General features: G+C 40.1%; 1 protein-coding gene across 2 annotated transcripts in view; it reads right to left on the reverse strand.

The window, feature by feature from the left end:
- The window catches only part of RAPGEF5 (Rap guanine nucleotide exchange factor 5), a 237168-nt gene that overhangs the window by 167829 nt on the left and 50823 nt on the right, over nucleotides 1-18516 (reverse strand). For both annotated transcript variants that reach the window (XM_023512415.1, XM_023512414.1), the window contains exons 5-6: nucleotides 17446-17614; nucleotides 6352-6418 (exon numbers count right to left, since the gene is read on the reverse strand). In XM_023512415.1, the coding sequence (XP_023368183.1) occupies nucleotides 6352-6418; nucleotides 17446-17614 (236 nt within the window). The remainder of the gene's footprint in view (nucleotides 1-6351; nucleotides 6419-17445; nucleotides 17615-18516) is intronic.

Below are 18516 nucleotides of genomic sequence, written 5' to 3' on the forward strand. Positions count from 1 at the left end.
TACCCCACAGATAAGAAATATAAGGTAACAAGATAGTCATGACCCTGTGGAAGCCTGAGAGGTTAGTCTTCCCCTTGGGGAGTAACTTACTTTTATTCTCTGAGCAGACATGACCCATCAGGCTGTGACAGATTAAGGGAAGAGAGGTTACCCACACTCCATTTCTCCATTTTCAAGAAAGGAGATGGCAGATAGCCAGGCAAAAGAGTGAGTGGAAACAAGTGACTGCGTATTTTAAAATGTGTGTATTTCTAAGTGTGTTAAAAATTCATCACTTAACAATGCTCCTCATGTATAGATGATGCTCCTTGACCTAGGATGTGGTTACATCCTGATAAACTCATCCTAAGTTGAAAATATCTTAAAACTAAAATTCATTTACTATACCTTACCTACCAAGCATCGTAACTTAGCCTAGCCTGCCACAACTAGGTCCAAAACATGCACAGTAGTCCACAGTTGGGCAAAGTCACCTGGCAACATAGCACACCATGGAATACTAGTCGGTGACCCTTCTGATCACTGGGCTGGCTGGGCTGTAGCTCCTGCTACTGCACCGCTAACCTGGAAAAAGATCAAAATTCAAAGTACAGTTGGTACTGAATGATTCTCACTTTCAAACCATCTTAAAGTTGAAAAAATCCTTAAGTCTAACCATCATAATCTGGGGACCATCTGTGCTCAAACTTGGCATACAATTGTCTCTTCTGGCCCCTATAGTTCTATCTTTTTTTAAGGATTCATCAAAATTCCAATCTCCTGCTATTCTGCTTCCTGAACCAATACCAACTTTGAAAATTTCTAATCAAAAAAGCTGATTCTACTGTTGACAACAGAATTTCTCTAATGTATCAAATCCAAACTGTAGCGCCACCAAGAATGACAAACTAAAGCAATTCGAAGTACTTTACATCCTTCCGGGACTGAAAAAGGGTGTAAATGGAGTTCAGAAAAAGACAAACCTTACAGAAAACAGCTGACACTTCAGATGACTGCCCAAGAGAACGCTGGAGGTGGCAGCATGGGAGAAGAATCAGGAGCCCAGCCTAAGTGCAGGCCTTGGTTAGTTACAGTGAAATCAGACCAGTTTTACCTGGCCTGCTTCTCTCAAATGTAGAGAAAGTGAGAACAAGCCTTTTACAAGAAAGAATGCTAGAAAGCAAGCGAGAACAAGCTCATAGTTGATGTGAAGACAGATGACGTTGTGTTAGAATCTCTGGACACTAAGCATGAAAAAATGCTTTTGTGACATTGATACTGCACAGCAATTAATTGTAGACATAGCTTTGGTTATAGAGGAAATGCAAAAAAGAAATTTCGTAGAGGATTCTTGTTCTCTAACACTTTCACGAAAGTTACAATATTCCAGCCTGGATGTTTAATCCTTGGGGCTTCATCTCCTTCCAGATCTTCTAGAACTTACAGATGTTGGCTTCTTTTGTCATTTGGGCCTGTCTGGCAGGTAAGATTTTAGCTCAGTGGTATTGCTCAGAGGAGTGATCATTTATGCTTGAAGACTGTAAGAAATTTAGAAAATATCATTAAAAGCATCAGAGACAGGGCAGCACCTGTGGCTCAGTGGGTAGAGCGCCAGGCCCATGTACCGAGGGTGGTGGGTTTGAACCCAGCCCCAGCCAAACTGCAACAAAAACGTAGCCAGGCGTTGTGGTGGGTGACGGTAGTCCCAGCTACTCAGGAGGCTGAGGCAAGAGAATCACTTAAGCCCGGGAGTTGGAGGTTGCTGTGAGCTGTGACGCACTCTACCAAGGGTGATAAAATGAGACTCTGTCTCTAAAAAAAAAAAAAAAAGCATCAGAGACAGAGGTCCTACAATGACTTTGGATAAACTAAAAAAATGAGCCAGTGATATAGTAGAATTATACAAACGGGGAAATCTAAATGGATGAAAATTATAAACTGAATCAGTCTGACAAGAAGACAAGGGTACAAGAGTGCCTAGTCACAAAACCCAAGAGTATTTGATGTTTTCATCCCGATTGATCTCTCTTCCTGAAAGCTGAACATCTGATTTATAATTTTGATTCATCTCTCAAGATACAGCCACAAACCCCACTACCACCACCACCACCAGGTTAGTGTGTTGCTCTAGACACTCACACTCACTCTTCTCTTTACGCCCTGTGTGATGGCTGAGTTAGTGAGACCAAGCAGCACAGGACACCCCACTAACCTCCTGACCATCCATCCAAACAGGCATCTAATACGTACAATTCACAACTCAGCCTAACTTCTATCACTTTAGGGGTTCAACAACTGAATAGAAATCACAAATTTCACTGGAGCCCAGATAAGATCTTCGTTTTTTCTTACCTCCTCAATTTCCATCATGGAAACAGCCTTAAGAAACAGAAGTAACCTAACATATTTTCTTCTGCTTGTTGATATTAAGTAAACATGAGATGGCAGTCTAGAATCAATTTTTATCTCCTACTGAAGAATGGTCATGTTTCTATTCTCTGTCTTTGAACATTTCCCAAGTATGTCTCAGTTCTTTCCAATGCCTCGAAGTTTCATTTATTTCCTAAATTTACATCCTTTAAAATGATGACTTTGAAAGCAATACATAATTCACTATAAAATTTTCCCTATGTTTACTTTAGTTCTGAGCAAGCAGACCAGGCCCTGGATCATATTATGAATATACAGTCATCTCTTCAATTCTGAATACTCTGTTTGTCACAAACACTGGAAGAATTCATGTTTAAAAATAAAATAATGCTCAGAGCTTCAAGGATGGAAACTGGTAGGATGTGTCATTCAAATGCCCTTCCTAGCCTACCAGCTTTATAAGCCTACCAACAGAGACTTTCAATCAGGGGAAAAGAGGTTTTCAGGTTACAGTTGATAGCACCAGAAGATCTGAGAAAGGACACGTAGATACTAAGGTGAAACCTACATGCGACAGGGAGAGTCAAACTGGACGCAGATACTCCTCCCCAGAAGGTTTCTGGAGACTACATAATGGGAAAGGGCTGCTATAGCCATGTCCTTTGTCCTCGAGCTGAAAACTTCTTAGAGGTCCACTGCTTCCCGTTCTGTATGTCTGACACTTGCAGGGGAGCCTCTTCCTTGAAAGGAAGAAAGCGTGGAAGGAACATTTCAATTGTTCATATGTGTGTAAATTAAACAACTCTAAATCCGACGGAATCAAAAGCAAATTTTTATTTCTACTCATGCACTGTTTTCTCATCTCCCTTCAATAAGAAGACTCACTTTTATTTTCTTCCAGAGTAGAACTGTGGGTATTATTTTTTTAAATGACAGGACCTTTCCCCCAGTGAACCTAGGAGAGAACTAGGAAATAAACTATTAGAGGAAATAAATAAAACAAATGAGGATTGTTTAAAGATAGTCATACACAAAGCTCCCAAGTTGAATTACAAAGGTGAATATACCAGAGAGCACAGTCAGCTGTGCTGCTGGAAACCACTGCCCTATTTCCAACACCCCCAAAATGCAGGAGCCCTCAAAGAGCGTGCTGGCAAATCTCCATCACAGACGTCACTTCTGCTTCCCCTTACTGCATTTGGGGGTCGTGGCAGATGAAAAGTGTTACTTGAGTGATGTATATAAATACCCTCCTGCCTGCATTAACATCTATGTAACTTGAAGTTGATATACCATTGCCAACAGGAGGAGCCACTCTAGGAAATAGTCCACTAATAAATACCTACAGAATAAACAATGGAATTTTAAAACTTAAAAAAAGGGATCATCTAGTCCAGTGGTTCTCAACCTTCCTAATGCCGTGATGTATTTTCATTGTTACAAAGGGGTCACGACTCACAGGTTGAGAACCGCTGGTCTAGTCCAACCACTCAAAATGGCCAAAGTCACACTATTGGAAGAAATAAGAATCAAGGTCCATAATCTCAGTATTAGAATATTTTCACTCTCACAGGCTGATTTGCTCGTCCAATGAAGACATGAAATTTTCTCCTCTGCCCTCTATTTTTACTCCTAAATACCCACTCCAGCACCTTACATCTATTTATTCAGTCTTTCAGAACAACTCAGCCAAATCCGTAGTGAGCACTTTGCTTTCCACCCCTTCCTTTTTAGAGGGTCTCCCGAGTTTGACCTTCACAGTATAAACCATTCAGTTATTTCCACTTCTCTCAGTGTCCTCTGACTGTGGGTATCCCCGAGACTCCCATCTACTCATGCACTAAAACTGACTTATATTTTCTTCCAAAGTAGAATTCCAGGTATTATATATTTTTTTTAATGATAGGACCTTTCCCCTAATAAACCTAAGGGAGGACTAAGAAATAAACTATTGGAGTTAAAAAAAAAAAAAAAATGAGGATCTGCAATCTGTCTGTGACCCACACCGTTAGCCCTAATCTCTCTAACCTCCAGACACATATTGCCAGGTGTTTCCTGGATATTTCTACATTATCTCCTCAAACTTTAATGTCCCTCACCAAAATCCTCTCTCTCCACATATTTTACTCAGCTTCCTAAGAGTATCGTCACATCTTCATTCATGTGAGTTCAGAACTTTGGTCATCTGGCCCCAGTTCTGTCACCCAGTCCTACGATATTTTTAAAAAATTCTTTGTGCTCAATTTTGAACTTGTTTTCCTTTTAGATTCCAGAGAAACCACCATAAACTCGGTTTTCAGCAGCCTCTCAGCCAGTCTCCCTAGCTCCAACGCCTTGGTGGATAGTGTGGCTCTAACACATTATTTTCCTATGCACTTTCTCATTCCTATGCCTGCCCACAATAAATCCCACAGCTAAAATACACATCCTGCTACCTGGCCAAAACCTGACTGCCTTTAGTGGCGGTTCACGTACAGACTCCTCCATGAAGCCTTAAGAGTTCCTGAATTCACTGTCTATGTACCAGTGAATTTTGGTACTCAAATTCCAACTGGTTTATATATTAACTTTCTAAACATGTATGTCTTGTCTCTTGGTATAGCTGTCAGGAACCACGTTTTTCTGAAACTATCACAATAACTATACTACTACTTATATAAATATATAATACATATTATATATAATATATACACTACTTATAGACACTACTTATATAAAAATGAGGCATAGTTATTAAAAGAACATTAGAGATAGAAAATTCTGAGTTCAGATTCTGGCTTTGTTCCTTTCTAGTTGGGTGACTTTAGCCAAGTTACTTAACCCCCACAAACTTTCATACCTATAAAATAAGATAGTGTCACCTACTTCATAGTGCTGCCATGCAGCTTAGCTGAACGTGTGCATTATGTGTACATACATGTACACACAATGTTAAACATGGTATCTGGTCTACAGTAAGTACTTACAGTACTTACAGTATTACGATTTTGCATACAATAGGCACTCCTCTTTGGTTAAAATTTTAAACGGCAAAGGTCATGCTAAATATTTTTTAGACCGTTTGATCAAGATTCCATTTCACATGAAGTTTTACAGATCACCATATTTAGTAAAAAATTACTTTTTAAAACTCTATTCCAGAAGAATGGAAAAGATAACTTTCAATCTTCAAGCTGTACCCAGCGGACAAAACCTGATGTATAAAATTTTGTGCAGTTCCATCCACGTGCCTAACCCATTCAAGCATGATTTTCAGCGATTATCCGTTTTGATAATGGAGTTACAGCAAAATTAATTCTTTGGGAAGGTCTGCAAAGTTTCCAAGTAGTCAAGTGAAATGATAAAGATTTGGTGACATGAGATTGCTAGACCCCGTCAAAACCTGGAACTCAGTGATTGGTGACCACAGCCAGCTTTTGCTAGGAAAAAAACGGTATAAGGTGGGCAGCGCCTGTGGCTCAGAGGAGTAGGGCACTGGCCCCATGTGCCAGAGGTGGCAGGTTCAAACCCAGCCCAGGCCAAAAACTGCAAAAAAAAAAAAAAAGGCATAAGTTTTCCTTCAGCCAACAAAGCTATCAGAGGTTTTTTAAAACAGTGTAAATGTTGCAATACAGTGCATTAAAAACCAACATTCCAGCCTTTTAAAACTGAGGTTATTCTTTATTTTATTTTTTTCCCTAATGAAACAGAAAGTCTTTTTTGTGCACAGGTCACAACTTTTCCTACATTAAATCATACTGAATTTAAAAAATCAGATACTACAGCTCCACAAAGGTTGCTGACACTTTCCACCAGGAATATCTGTGATCTCAAAAGGAAGCTGCATGCATCTGCGTGAAGAGAGTCAAAGCCATCGTCTTCCTCTGTCTGCCTTGGACCTCCCACCACATTGAGCAGCTGCAGGGCAAATCTCTTCCTGCACCACTACCCAAACTGCTTCCCTTCTAAGATCCCAGCCTCATTATTTCTGCACCCTTAGGCAGGGACACTGCATGGTCTTACCGCAGATGTAAGACGAGCGAGAATTTCATCACTGCTTTCTTCGGAGTCTTCAATTTTCTGATGCGACCTTTGAAAAACAAAGAAGAAATTACTCATCAGCCGTGGTTTCTCAAATTTATCTACCATGTTAGCGGGAAGAATGACCAAGTAATGGCATTGTTAATATTTTAGTGAAAGTACTTGTGCAAATACTGTTGTGTCAGGATGCCACAGGAACACAACCCTATTGCAGGTCAACTGTTCCTTCGAAACCACTTAGCAAGAACTTCTTCACAATGCACCAATTGAATCCTTAGGACCATGTATTGTTCTCCAAGTCATATAACAGAATAATTCTGACACAGATTTACATATATGGGCATGCATGAAGTAGATTCCAATAGAAGCTGGTTAAATGCTGAAATTTCCTCTAAATCTAAATGAAATCCAGATTTTAAAAATATGAAATGTGAATGTTCCCTTACAACTGAGTTTCAGCCAAAATAAAGGTACTCTAAAATGGTGTATTACAGGCCTAATACCATGATGGGAATTATAAGGAATATAAAAGGCAAAAGAACTGTGCCTTTTCAAGAGACTATACCCCATTGAGAAGCCCAGGAAATTATACATATGTCAAATAACTAATAAGACATGTAGGGTCAGTGCCTGTGGCTCAAGTGGCTAAGGCACCAGCCACATACACCTAGGGTGGCAGGTTCAAATCCAGCCCAGGCCTGCCAAACAACAATGATGGCTGCAACCAAAAAATAGCTGGGCATTATGGGGGGCTTCTGTGGTTCCAGCTACTGGGAGGCTGAGGCAGGAGACTCACTTGAGCCCAGGAGTTGGAGGTTGCCGTGAGCTGTGATGCCACAGCACTCTACCCAGGGGGACAGCTTGAGGCTCTGTCTCAAAAAAAAAAAAAAAAAAAGACATTGTAATAGTGTAAGATCAATCTGTTTGTTTAGGGGAAAAAAATCATCTTTTTAATTTAATTCAAGAATAAAATTTTTGCCACACAAATGTATATGCTAACACATAAAATTATCTACTTCTAAATAAAATTCTTATAAACTACATTTTTCCCCTCAGTGTGGTCAAAAACCAAATTTGACTAATGCCAATTGAATACAAAAAATTGTCTCCCAGACCTATTTCACAAACAATCCCTTTTAATACATTCCACGGACGTGGAGGGATTCAAGGTAATTGCCCTGCAGAGCAATGAATCAGAATTGCAGGCCAGTGATTGATTTCAACCTCAGGGACTGCGGCGGGCCAGCTGGAACACTAGCCTTGTGGGGCAAGAGGGCTTCTCCCAGCTCATAGGAGAGCTAAGAAGAGAAAAGCTGGTTGGATCAATTCTGGCACCGGCTTCTTGTTTCTGTAAATGTTATTAAACCCTTTTCCAGGAAAGAAGTCACACCCTTCAAATCACAGGAATGAATTATAAACCACTGTCTTTACAAGAATTGCAATGCATAGGCATGAGGCAGGGCCAGTGTTGTCAAATAACTTAAGCGCTCAGTGGAGCAAAGCATTTGAATGCCTGCTAATAGTCTGCCCAATAAGAAAACACTGAGAACTGAGCATGTATATATAGATATATATATATGTATATACATACATATATATACATATATATATACACATATATAATTTTTTTTTAAAGTTACCTGATGGGATGTTTAATAGGCTTTATTATAAAAGTTCCCTATTCACAAGGGTGAATTTACTGGTTCCATATAAATGGAGTTATACTGAGAAGAGATCTGAAGCCCTGTATGACCTAAGCCACCGTCCCATGTTGACATGATCAGGCTGAAGTGACTGAACAGATCTGACAGGAAATGAAGAGCTGAACGTCGCAGAGACAGACCAGGCCTCCGCCGTGAAGAGCGGGCTGGCCGCGCCTTTCCCTGCTCCTCAGGCCCCGCAGATGTCTGAAGTATGAGATCATGGCGGGAGGGATCCTGCACTCACACAGACTCTGTCATGAAGCTGTGTTCAGTAAGCGGCTGAGAGGAGCTCAGCATTCCGGGCCGGCTCTCGGGGACGTGACTGATAATGGCTATTTCATGAGGAACGGCTCAGCTGCTGCTGTTTTAGTGACAAGTCATTTAGTCCCTGTTCAGAGCAAAACTATCTTTCATTGTTCTTCCAGCACAAAACATGCTGTGGTGAAACACGTTCCTTATGGAAATATGTGAGAGAGAGAGTAATGATCCTCCGAGAGCTGTCCCATGGTCCATGTTCCACTTTTATCACCTCAGTCATCACGATTTTTGACCAGAACTCCAAGTCTTTCTCCAGCTTCTGAATCTCCCAGAGCTCACCTTGTTTTTCCATCTGCCGTCAAAGTGGCTTTTGGTGGCAATTCCAGGAACGGTATTTTCACCCACCTGGGGATCTTACAGGTGAAATCAGCCTCCCTCACCCTGCACTCATCTTGCTCCGGCCCTCACCAGTCTACTGGTAGCTCTACTCAGAGCGGCCATTCCATCCCTCCTCACTGCCTGCCTTTGGCCAGGCCCCAGATCCTCTCAGACAGAGCGGCTTGGCAGGAAGGGAAGGGAAGTGACTGGACTGGAACACATTATTTGAACCCAGTTCTTCGTCTCTGGTTTCTCTTCACCCCCAATAGGCACCAGGATTACCTTTCTAAATCCTAGATCTAGTCTTGTTATTCCCCAGGCTCTAAACCTTCAGTGATCCCCATTGCCTACAGAGCGTTCTAGAATTCAGAAATATTCCTGCTTCCCTGCTAATGCGCCCCTGCACCTCACCTGGCCTAAAGGAAGGTTATAGGAGCAGGACTGGAAGTAACAGGCAGAGCCTGAAAAGGGAGACGGAAGAGAGAAGCAACACTCGGCCACTCTGCTTCCTCCTTTACTAATGCAGTCACTTTTTACCTAAGCCCCTTCCCCAACTCTAGGCTAAAACACCCAGAACACCAGACTCTCTTGCCCCAGTAAATGTATTTTTACAAAATACATAAAATTCTGATTCTATCTATGTAAATACACTTCAACGCAACCCCCCAAAAGTTCTCACTTATTAGATCAAAATATTAATAATGAAACAGACGTGGCAGAGGAGAATCAAGGGTACACGTAACACTGGTGTAATGTCCATTATTACTAAAGGGGGCTGTGCTGCTGCACTGTGGCTGGGGGTCTGGCTTGTCAGTGATTAGAGAAGAGAAACAAAGAAACTGGCTGGAATCAGCAGAGTGTGACGACACTGAAAACACTTTCTCATTGTGACGACAGCAAAAAGTGATCTAAGATAGAAAAAGAAGAGAAAGAGAGCGACACTAGGCGTGAAGAGCCATCCCTGAGGGTTTATGCCAACAGGTGCTCCACTTGAGGAATTCCCAGGCCTGCTTCTCAACGTCTCTGCTCACCAACAGCCCAAAGCAGACCTGGTCATTCTCCAGGGAAAAAGTACAGCGAGCTGGTGCTACAGGCAGATGTCTGTAAATGTGAGAGGTCTGTAATATCTGCAGGTGCCATTTAAGAATGCAGGGATGGCAAAAGCCTATGGTCCCTCTGCCTCTGTCCCTCTGACCATCGCACTGGAAGTGCTATCATTCTACCCACCCTCACCCAAAAAGAAAATCACAAAGTGGAAGGCCCTGCCTTTCCTATAGTCTTTCTCACCTTCACTGATGGCAACTCCATCCTTCCAGTTGGAAGTCCTCTTGACTTCCTCTCTCTTACAGCCCACCGTGTAGCTATCTGAATGCCAATTGGCTGTTCCTTCACGGTATCTCTGTCATCTGACCACTTCTCACCACCACCATGGCTCCTGCCACAACCTCTCTCACCAGGACCATAGTGGTCTTGCAGCAATGAAAGTTAGTTCATATCCCTCTGCTCTAAATCCTCGAATGACTTCCCATCTCATTCATAAAGCAAAGTCTTTTTTATGTGAAAATAATTAATGAATAAAGATTTTTTATATTCAAGGCATCTGATGCAATGACTTATTCATGCATTGTATAATGATTATCACAAATTATTAATTAACAGGTAACCACTCATACTGTACAGTAGAGCTTCAGAATTTGCTCATCTTATAAATAAAAGTTTGTATGGTTTGATTAACATCTCCCCATTTCTCCTACTCATAATATCCTTATTTTAAACAGGTCTGTTTTGCTTAATAAAGCAAATTCCTATGAAAAAGGAATGGTAGAAGAATGAGAATTAGATTTTTTCTTCAGATCTTTAACATCATAAATACAAGCACCTACTTACATTTCCAAGGGAAGATAAATGTTCACAGCATCAGACTACTAGTCATGCTTATAGAAATTTACCAAACAGCAGTAAATTGTGACATGTTTCATTAAAGGTTCAGGGTATACAGTTATGCATTAATCTAAAGCTGAATAAAATTAGATATCACTGATACTCTTTTTCACATTTGATTTTGAGGATTTGAAGATGAATGTTTAATATTTAAAGAAACTATACTTCAAATGCTAATATAAGCTGGCCTAGGTGTTCAATTTTTGCTAAAATTCCTCTTATGACTCTTAAGTACAGAGGTACCCTAATAAAAAACATGCAATCTGTTTCCCTACCTGGGATAAGTTTTGTCTATATTAACAATGAAAACTTTAGAGAATTGTGTCATTGGGAAAGGGGGTAATGAGTAATAATAAATACTATGACTGGCTGATTTTGGGTGAACAACCCAAAATCCCAACCACGGGCACTGAGGGTGGTGGGTTCGAATCCCACCTGGGCCAGCTAACCATCAATGACAACTGCAACAACAACAACAACAAAAGCCAGGCATTATGGTAGGTATCTGTAGTCCTAGCTACTTGGGAGGCTGAGGCAAGAGAATTGCTTAAGCCCAAAAGAGTTTGAGGTTGCTGTGAACTGTGAAACCACGGCATTTTACTGCAGGTGACACAGTGAGACTCTGTCTCAAAAAAAAAGAAAAGAAAAGAAACTCAAATTTGTACATTTTTCTTTCACTAAATTTGGGAAGCTTCTAGTCATTGCTTTAAGTATGTTTTTCTGCATGGATTTCTTTGTCCTCTCCTGAGATGCCAACATGTGTTAGACTTTATAATACTATCCAAATTCCTAAAACTGTTCATCTATTTTCAATGCATTTTTCTCTTTGTCCTTCACTTGGATATGGCTATTGAGCCAATTCAATAAATTTTTAATTTCAAGTATATTTTTTAGTTCTAAAACATCATTTAGTTTATTTTTTTCTATATATTGGCTAAGAATTTCTATCTTTCTATTCATTTAAAATATGTTTACTTTTACCTAATAGAGCATAGTTAAAATAGTTGTTGTCAAGTCTTTAGTAATTTCAAAATCTGGGTCATCTCAGGATTAACATTTGTTGCTTGTCTTTTCTTTGACCACTGGTCACACTTTCCTGGTTATTTTGGGTCAAGTGGTTTTGTATTGTACCCCAGCCACTTTGTGGTAGCCTTTCTAGGCAGGTCTGGATCTGTTCCACAGACGTACGACTCAGGAGTCAACCCACATTTATGCAATTCACATACAAACTTGATAAATCCCGTTTTCTAACTCTATCCTCTCCTGTATTCCTCTACATTCCCCTGTGTGCAGGGGTGCCCCTTTGACAAGTTCTTAGGGCCAAACACAAAAACAAACCAGGGTTCCTCATTATCTTTTATAGGATGAAAGATAATCCTATACCTTGCACTGCCACCACCGGAGCTCGGAGACTTGGACAAAGCTACAAGAAAAAGGTAAAATCGAGACAAGGTTTTCTCCATTCCCCACCCCTACCCCAAGGACCACACAGTCTTCAAACCACCTGGGCCCATTTCCCTGATCCTTCTTATCAGAAAGATAGGGTTTATAGTGGAAATTTTGACACGTGTACCATCCTTTCCCCTATGCTGTATAACTGGAGCCTGACTTTCAGGCAAAGTTACAAAAATAAAAGAAACAACAAAAGAGAAAACTCAGACCAGCAGGTCACTTCTCCAACATTTCATTTTTTCCAAAATCTGCTTAGTTTTGTTTATTTTACAGAGAGCTCAGGTATGTATTTATGTATGTTTTTGTATTTTATCTAAAGATTTTAGCTGTAAACAATACAAGAGATAGACTACAGTAAACTTAATTCAATCGTGACCTGAACCTGACACCCCATCAATAGATTATTAATAAGACTTTCCAATGGAATTCATGATTGATCGTCTTGCCATATTTCACTTCTCATAAGCAAGAGGACAAAAAGTCAAGGCTTTCAGGGGAAATCATTAAGAGCAGACAAGCTAAAACATTGTCACTCAGTTCTATTCTGGAGTGTAATAAGATAATGAAAATGAATAAAACACAAAAGGCAGGAATAACCTATAATAATAAAAAGTAATCTGCCCTAGCAGAGTTAAATATTCTATACAGTTATTATCTATTTTCAATGAATTTAGAAATACACAGTACAAAATATTTTCATTTCTCAGAAACTATTTTCATTTTTCCCATTGCTTCAGAACCTTCATAAGCTCCTATGTACAAGCTCCTACCTTGTTATCTGTATGAATTGATGTCATCTCCTTGGAATCCCTGACGGCCTTACATTACTTACACATCTTCATGCTCCTCATGAGCCAAACGTACTGCTTTACAAAGAGCTGATAATCAGTAAGTGTCTGCTGAATAAGTCACTCAGCAAAGTGTTGGTGACCAGTGCTGTCTTCTCCCAGACCCTCTGCTCCCTGCTTCTTTTCCTTCCCTAAAAATTCAGAGGAACAAATTCAACTAGCTTAGAAATTCCTTCTGGATATGTATGCTTATAAAGCTTAATTTGTGGAATTTTCAGAAATGTCAGCCAAGTGGCATATCACTTTTATGTCATGATGATATTAGCCAGATTGGGATGGACAGAGGGCTGCTTCAGCAGAGACCAAGAGGCTGAACATGTATTATGTGAGCCACATACAGAATTTAGGGATGCCAAAAGGCAATCAGGAAGGTAGGTCAGCCAGGCAGGACCACGAGGCATTGATCAAACTGAGAGAGAGAGAGACAGACAGACCCAGCTTACACCAGCCCTAAGCTCCACCAGCAGACACCTACAGCAAGCTCTCAGGAGTCACAGGGAAGCTGGTAGCCCATCCATTAGCCAAAGCCAATGAGAGCAAAAAGTAGCCATTCTGGTAAGAAAGCCTCCCCCCCTCCTCTGCCAAGGCCAAGGAGCCTGCACCATTCACACCATATACCCAGAGGTGATCTCGAGGATCAGGAAGAGGTGCAGAGAGACTGAGCTTTTCGACCAATATATGAGAGTCTGACAATGAAGTTTGCAAACTTGCCACTGTGAGCTCACTTTGGCAGCACTGTATAAACAACTTGGTACGGTTTCACAACCTCAGTATATCATTGTCTCACAGCTGTGCATGTGTCAATATGTGGCAGTGTCTTGCTGAATGGTGTTCATTATAGTTGTTGCATATTTTTGCATATTAAGAATGCTGAAGCTTGAATTAGAGCAATGGAATGAACATTCATAAATTTCTTTTTAAACTAGGCAAGAGTGGAAGTGAAACCAGGGACATGTTATTCCAAGTTTATGGGGATAATGCCATCAGGGAAATGGCAGTGTACAAATGGATTAAATGTTTTTTCTGAAGAGAGAAAAAGCCTTACTGATGAAGTGAGATCAGGGCAGCCAATATTGAGCAGAACTGACATAAACATTGGAAAAAATTATGGAATTGTGTGTGAAAATCATCAGCTGAGTACAACAAGCATAGCAGACCAAGTAAACATTGATATAGAAATAGAAAAATCTTAACTAAAAATCTTGGCCAACAAACAACTCATGACTCTCACATCACAACAATGCACCAGCTCACATAGCACTATCTGTGAGGGAGTTTATACCCAGCAAACTATATTGAAACACTCTCCCTACTCACCTGGCCTCCAATGACTTTTTCTTTAATGAAGATAAAAGAAATATTGGAAGGAAGACATTTTGATGACATTCAGGACATCAAAGGTAATACAATGACAGCTTTGATGGCCCTTCCAGAAAAGAATTCCAGAATTGTTTTTTTGAGACAGAGCCTCAAGCTGTCCCCCTGGGTAGAGCGCCGTGGCATCACAACTCACAGCAACCTCCAAATCCTGGGCTCAAGGGAGTCTCCTGCCTCCACCTCCCAAGTAGCTGGGACCACAGGCGCCCCCCACAACATCTGGCTATTTTTTTTTTTTTTTTTTTGGTTGCAGCCATCCTTGTTGTTTGGAGGGCCCAGCTAGATTCAAACCCACCACCTTAGGTGTATGTGGCTGGCGCCTTAGGTGTATGTGGCTGGTGCCTTAGCCACTTGAGCCACAGGCGCCGAGCCTCCAGAATTGCTTTTAAGGGTGAACTACCCACTGGCATTAGTGCATAGCTTCCCAAGGGGAGTACTTCAAAGGTGACTGTAGGGATATTCAGCAATGTGGTATGTAGCACTTTTTCTAAGGTGAGTTTGTGAACTTAAGTGCCAGACTTCATATGCTAAACAGTAAACTAAGAAGACTTTTTAAATTACAATGTAAAATAATATTACTGGGTTGGACTAAAATTGTGGGGATTCTTTTCCTTCTTTCTGGCCACCAGCAGGATGGAGGCTCATGTAAACAAACATCAGATCACTTAGAGAAAAACAAAGCAGCCACACTTTTCTTTAAATGGGCTCCATATTGGTGATCCTCTGTAAGTCTCTACCCATAAATGTTCACTATTCTATAAGTGGTAGGATACAGGCTTATGCATTTAAGGTTCATAGGTTGTCTGTGTGCAGCCCTACCACTCCCGCCCTGGTAAGCTGGAAGCTGAGTTAAAACAGCCAAGCTTTTTCACAGCCCAAATTCCCAGTGTGAGAAAGGATCCTAAAGCTTCTCTTTCATGCCTTTCCCTATGCTGTTACTTCATCATTGCTCTCCCAGCCAAAACAGAAGAGAGGAGTCAGAAAAAGTACATTCTAACTAATTTATAGCTCTCAAATGAAAGCTACAACTTAATTCTAGCATAAGAATATGGGGAGGGGGTGGAGAAGGGGAGGGGAGAAGGGCGGCTGGGTGGTGGGAGGGTAATTGGAGAGATCACCTATATGGTCTGTCTAACAAGGGTACAAGTGAACTTTTCTAGAACTAGAGTATAAATGTTTTGACACAATGACTAAGTAAATGACATGAAGTCTATGTTAACCAGCTTGATGAAAGTATTTCAAATTGTATATGAAAACACTACACTGTACCCCATGTTTGCATTAATGTATACAGCTATCATTTAATAAAAATAAAATAAAATAAAAAGGAAAAAGTACATTCTGGGTAAGCTGGTTTGGCTTTTGGTCAGAAATGAGATACCATGACAGCTCTTTTTCCCCCCCAGAATAGTACCCTTGACAGCCAAATCAATCACTTTTTTTGAGTTACCTATTCAGTTTGGTTATAAGAGTTTTTTTTACATAGAAAATGAATTTTATTTCCTCAAACTAACCTAGAAAACTGTAACAGTTTAATCTCCCTCCAGCCTCAAGTGTGCTTTCTGAAAGGAGAAAATTCCTTTCACTTTTTTTCATTATAGAAGTGCATTTGTACAAAACAAAATTGTGTTTACATAGAGACATTAAATGGTTTCCTCACATTATTTCAAAGACACTTAGAGGATGGCAAATTAGAGATGCCTAGTGCAGCCACGTCTAGTTTAAAAGCATTGGTCTCCTTCCTAGAAAGTTTGTTAAAGTTTATTGAGCTGCTCCTCGACTTTTCTCAGGCACTTCTGACCTATATTAAACGCATATTACAATGAAGAACATTTCCCATACTCAGACTAATTGAGTGATATCTGAATTTTGCTTTACCATGGCAAGGCCCTCTATAAACAGTGGTGGCGGGAAATGCATAACCATTTCAGAGCTTAGTCTAACACTTTCATAGCTCCTATTTATACTTTTTCAGAAGGGGATGATGGAACAATCCCTGTACTTTCTGAGGACACATCACAGCAGAAGATAAAAGGGTAATCCTGAGGGTCTGACACACAAAGATTCAAACACTAAGACTCTACTTGACATTGGTATGACCTTGGGCAGGTTACCTAACCTCTGTGCCTAAGTTTCCTCACTTATAAAAAAGAGATAATAGTACCTGTCTTGTAGAATTCCTCTGAAAGTGAATAGAAAATGAATAGAAAGTATTTAGCACAGTACCTACCATAACATATTCTCTACAATCAACTTTTCTATTAGTACAGTGTCTCATCAATCTCTGAAATTTATTTCATGTCCTAAAAACAGTGTATATTAATTGCTCAGTGTTAACTGTCATTTTTTAACTAGTACGAGTAACTTACGCTTGTTATGGCTATACAGGTGTTTCTCTCTGAATCTCCTTTCTTACCTATAAGGACAAATACCACTTCCTCTGTTAGTATCACAGAACTGAAAGAGTCCACAGCACAGGAAAGTATTCTGAAAACACAAGTATTCTACATACATAAAAGTTTTTAACTGAGAATTTAACCTGTGACTCAGAATTCGGAAATAAGCTTGTCACTACCGTCATGGATAAACAAAGACATGTCAGAATCACCACATCATGACTCAAGTCCTGTTCCCAAGACGCTTTCATTAATTTTAATTCATTTTAATCATATAGTGTTTCAGTATGTTCATGTGATAATGATTCATCTGTTTTAATTTGCCAAATGTTGCTTCTAGATTATTTTCAGAAATGGTTGAGCCCTTCCTTAGGAACGTCACGATGTGGGTAAGATGTGAGTTATTTTATTCAACTTAGGCCCAATCATATGTCTATTCCTAATTTAGATCTTCTACTCATATAACGATGATAAATTAGAAGCAGCATGGGGCAGCTGGTGAGGCTTCTGGGATTGGAATACCAGTTCATTCATTAACTATCTGGATTTAATGTTCAGCATTTTATTTTACCTTTCTGAACTTGCATCTGAAAACAATGGGAATGGCACAATTACATCTTAAATGAAACAGCCATCTCAAAGAGCACAGCACAGTCCCTGGACACAGGAAATGTTGTCTAAAAAAGAATAATTTAATAATGGCCCAAGACAGCATCTACTTACAGTTCACAGATGTCAGCTCTAGCGGGAATAAGAGGCACAAGTTGCAGCAAAAGTTTCACACCATTTTGCCATTCTTCTTCTCTTTCAAATTCACAGTACAAGTAGCTACATTCATCCGAGGAAAACTGGTAGAAGACGTAAGTATCTTGAAAGTATAGGTGCTGGTCCACTGTTTGAAACGAGACAAGTGTGATCGATTTTTTAAAGGATATGTGTATATTATTTGGAGAATCATAAATCGAGTAAGTTAAAAGCCCTAATAATTACTAGGGAAGAGCTAGAGGTAAGACTATAATTATACATTCTAAGCTCATTCATGTTTACGATCCCAATCAACCAAAAAGGACTTAATGGCTAGTCTATTTCTATTACCTAAAGATTCGATCAGCTTTTTCACCTGTATTTTATAATGTTTCTGCTTCAGAAGCAGGTGCAGATGAAACCAATAGCAAATTAAAGAGGATGGGGAGAAATTCTCTTTCAGTGGACCCCCCCAAAAAACTAATAGATTTATTGTAATTGCCTTAGTGGTGCACAAAACACCACAGTGCTTAAGTTTTACATCAGCAGCTCTCAACTGGAAGTGACTGTGCCTCCCCCAGGGGACATTTGGTGATGTCTAGAGACACTTTTGGTTGTGACAACTGGGTTGGGGGTGTGCTGCTGGAGGACAGAAAATAAAAGGGATGCTGTTAAAAATTCTATAATGGACAGGACAGCCCTTCACAACAAAGAATCATCCAACCTGAAATGTCAGGCCTACCAAGGTTGGGAAACCCTGTTTAAAAGGAATCAAGAAGTGAACTTTTCCAAAAAGCACTAACACAAAATATTTCACTAACCAGAAGCCTGAAATTAGCCAGTGAAGTAATAATACCTCCATTCCTCAAAAGTAGTTAATTGGTTTCCTAAGTAAGAGTATTAGATGCTAAGTATTATTGACTGTCTAAGAAGATTACATCCCATTCCCATCTGTACTATTCATTCACAATGGGACCAGGGGGGATATTCTTAATATTTATTACCTGTAGGATAAAAAGAGCTTCTCAGTGACCACCCAGCACCTGAGAG

This window comes from Otolemur garnettii, unplaced genomic scaffold, assembly GCF_000181295.1.
Source record: "Otolemur garnettii isolate 467f Iridium unplaced genomic scaffold, OtoGar3 scaffold00028, whole genome shotgun sequence".
Lineage (NCBI taxonomy): Eukaryota > Metazoa > Chordata > Mammalia > Primates > Galagidae > Otolemur > Otolemur garnettii.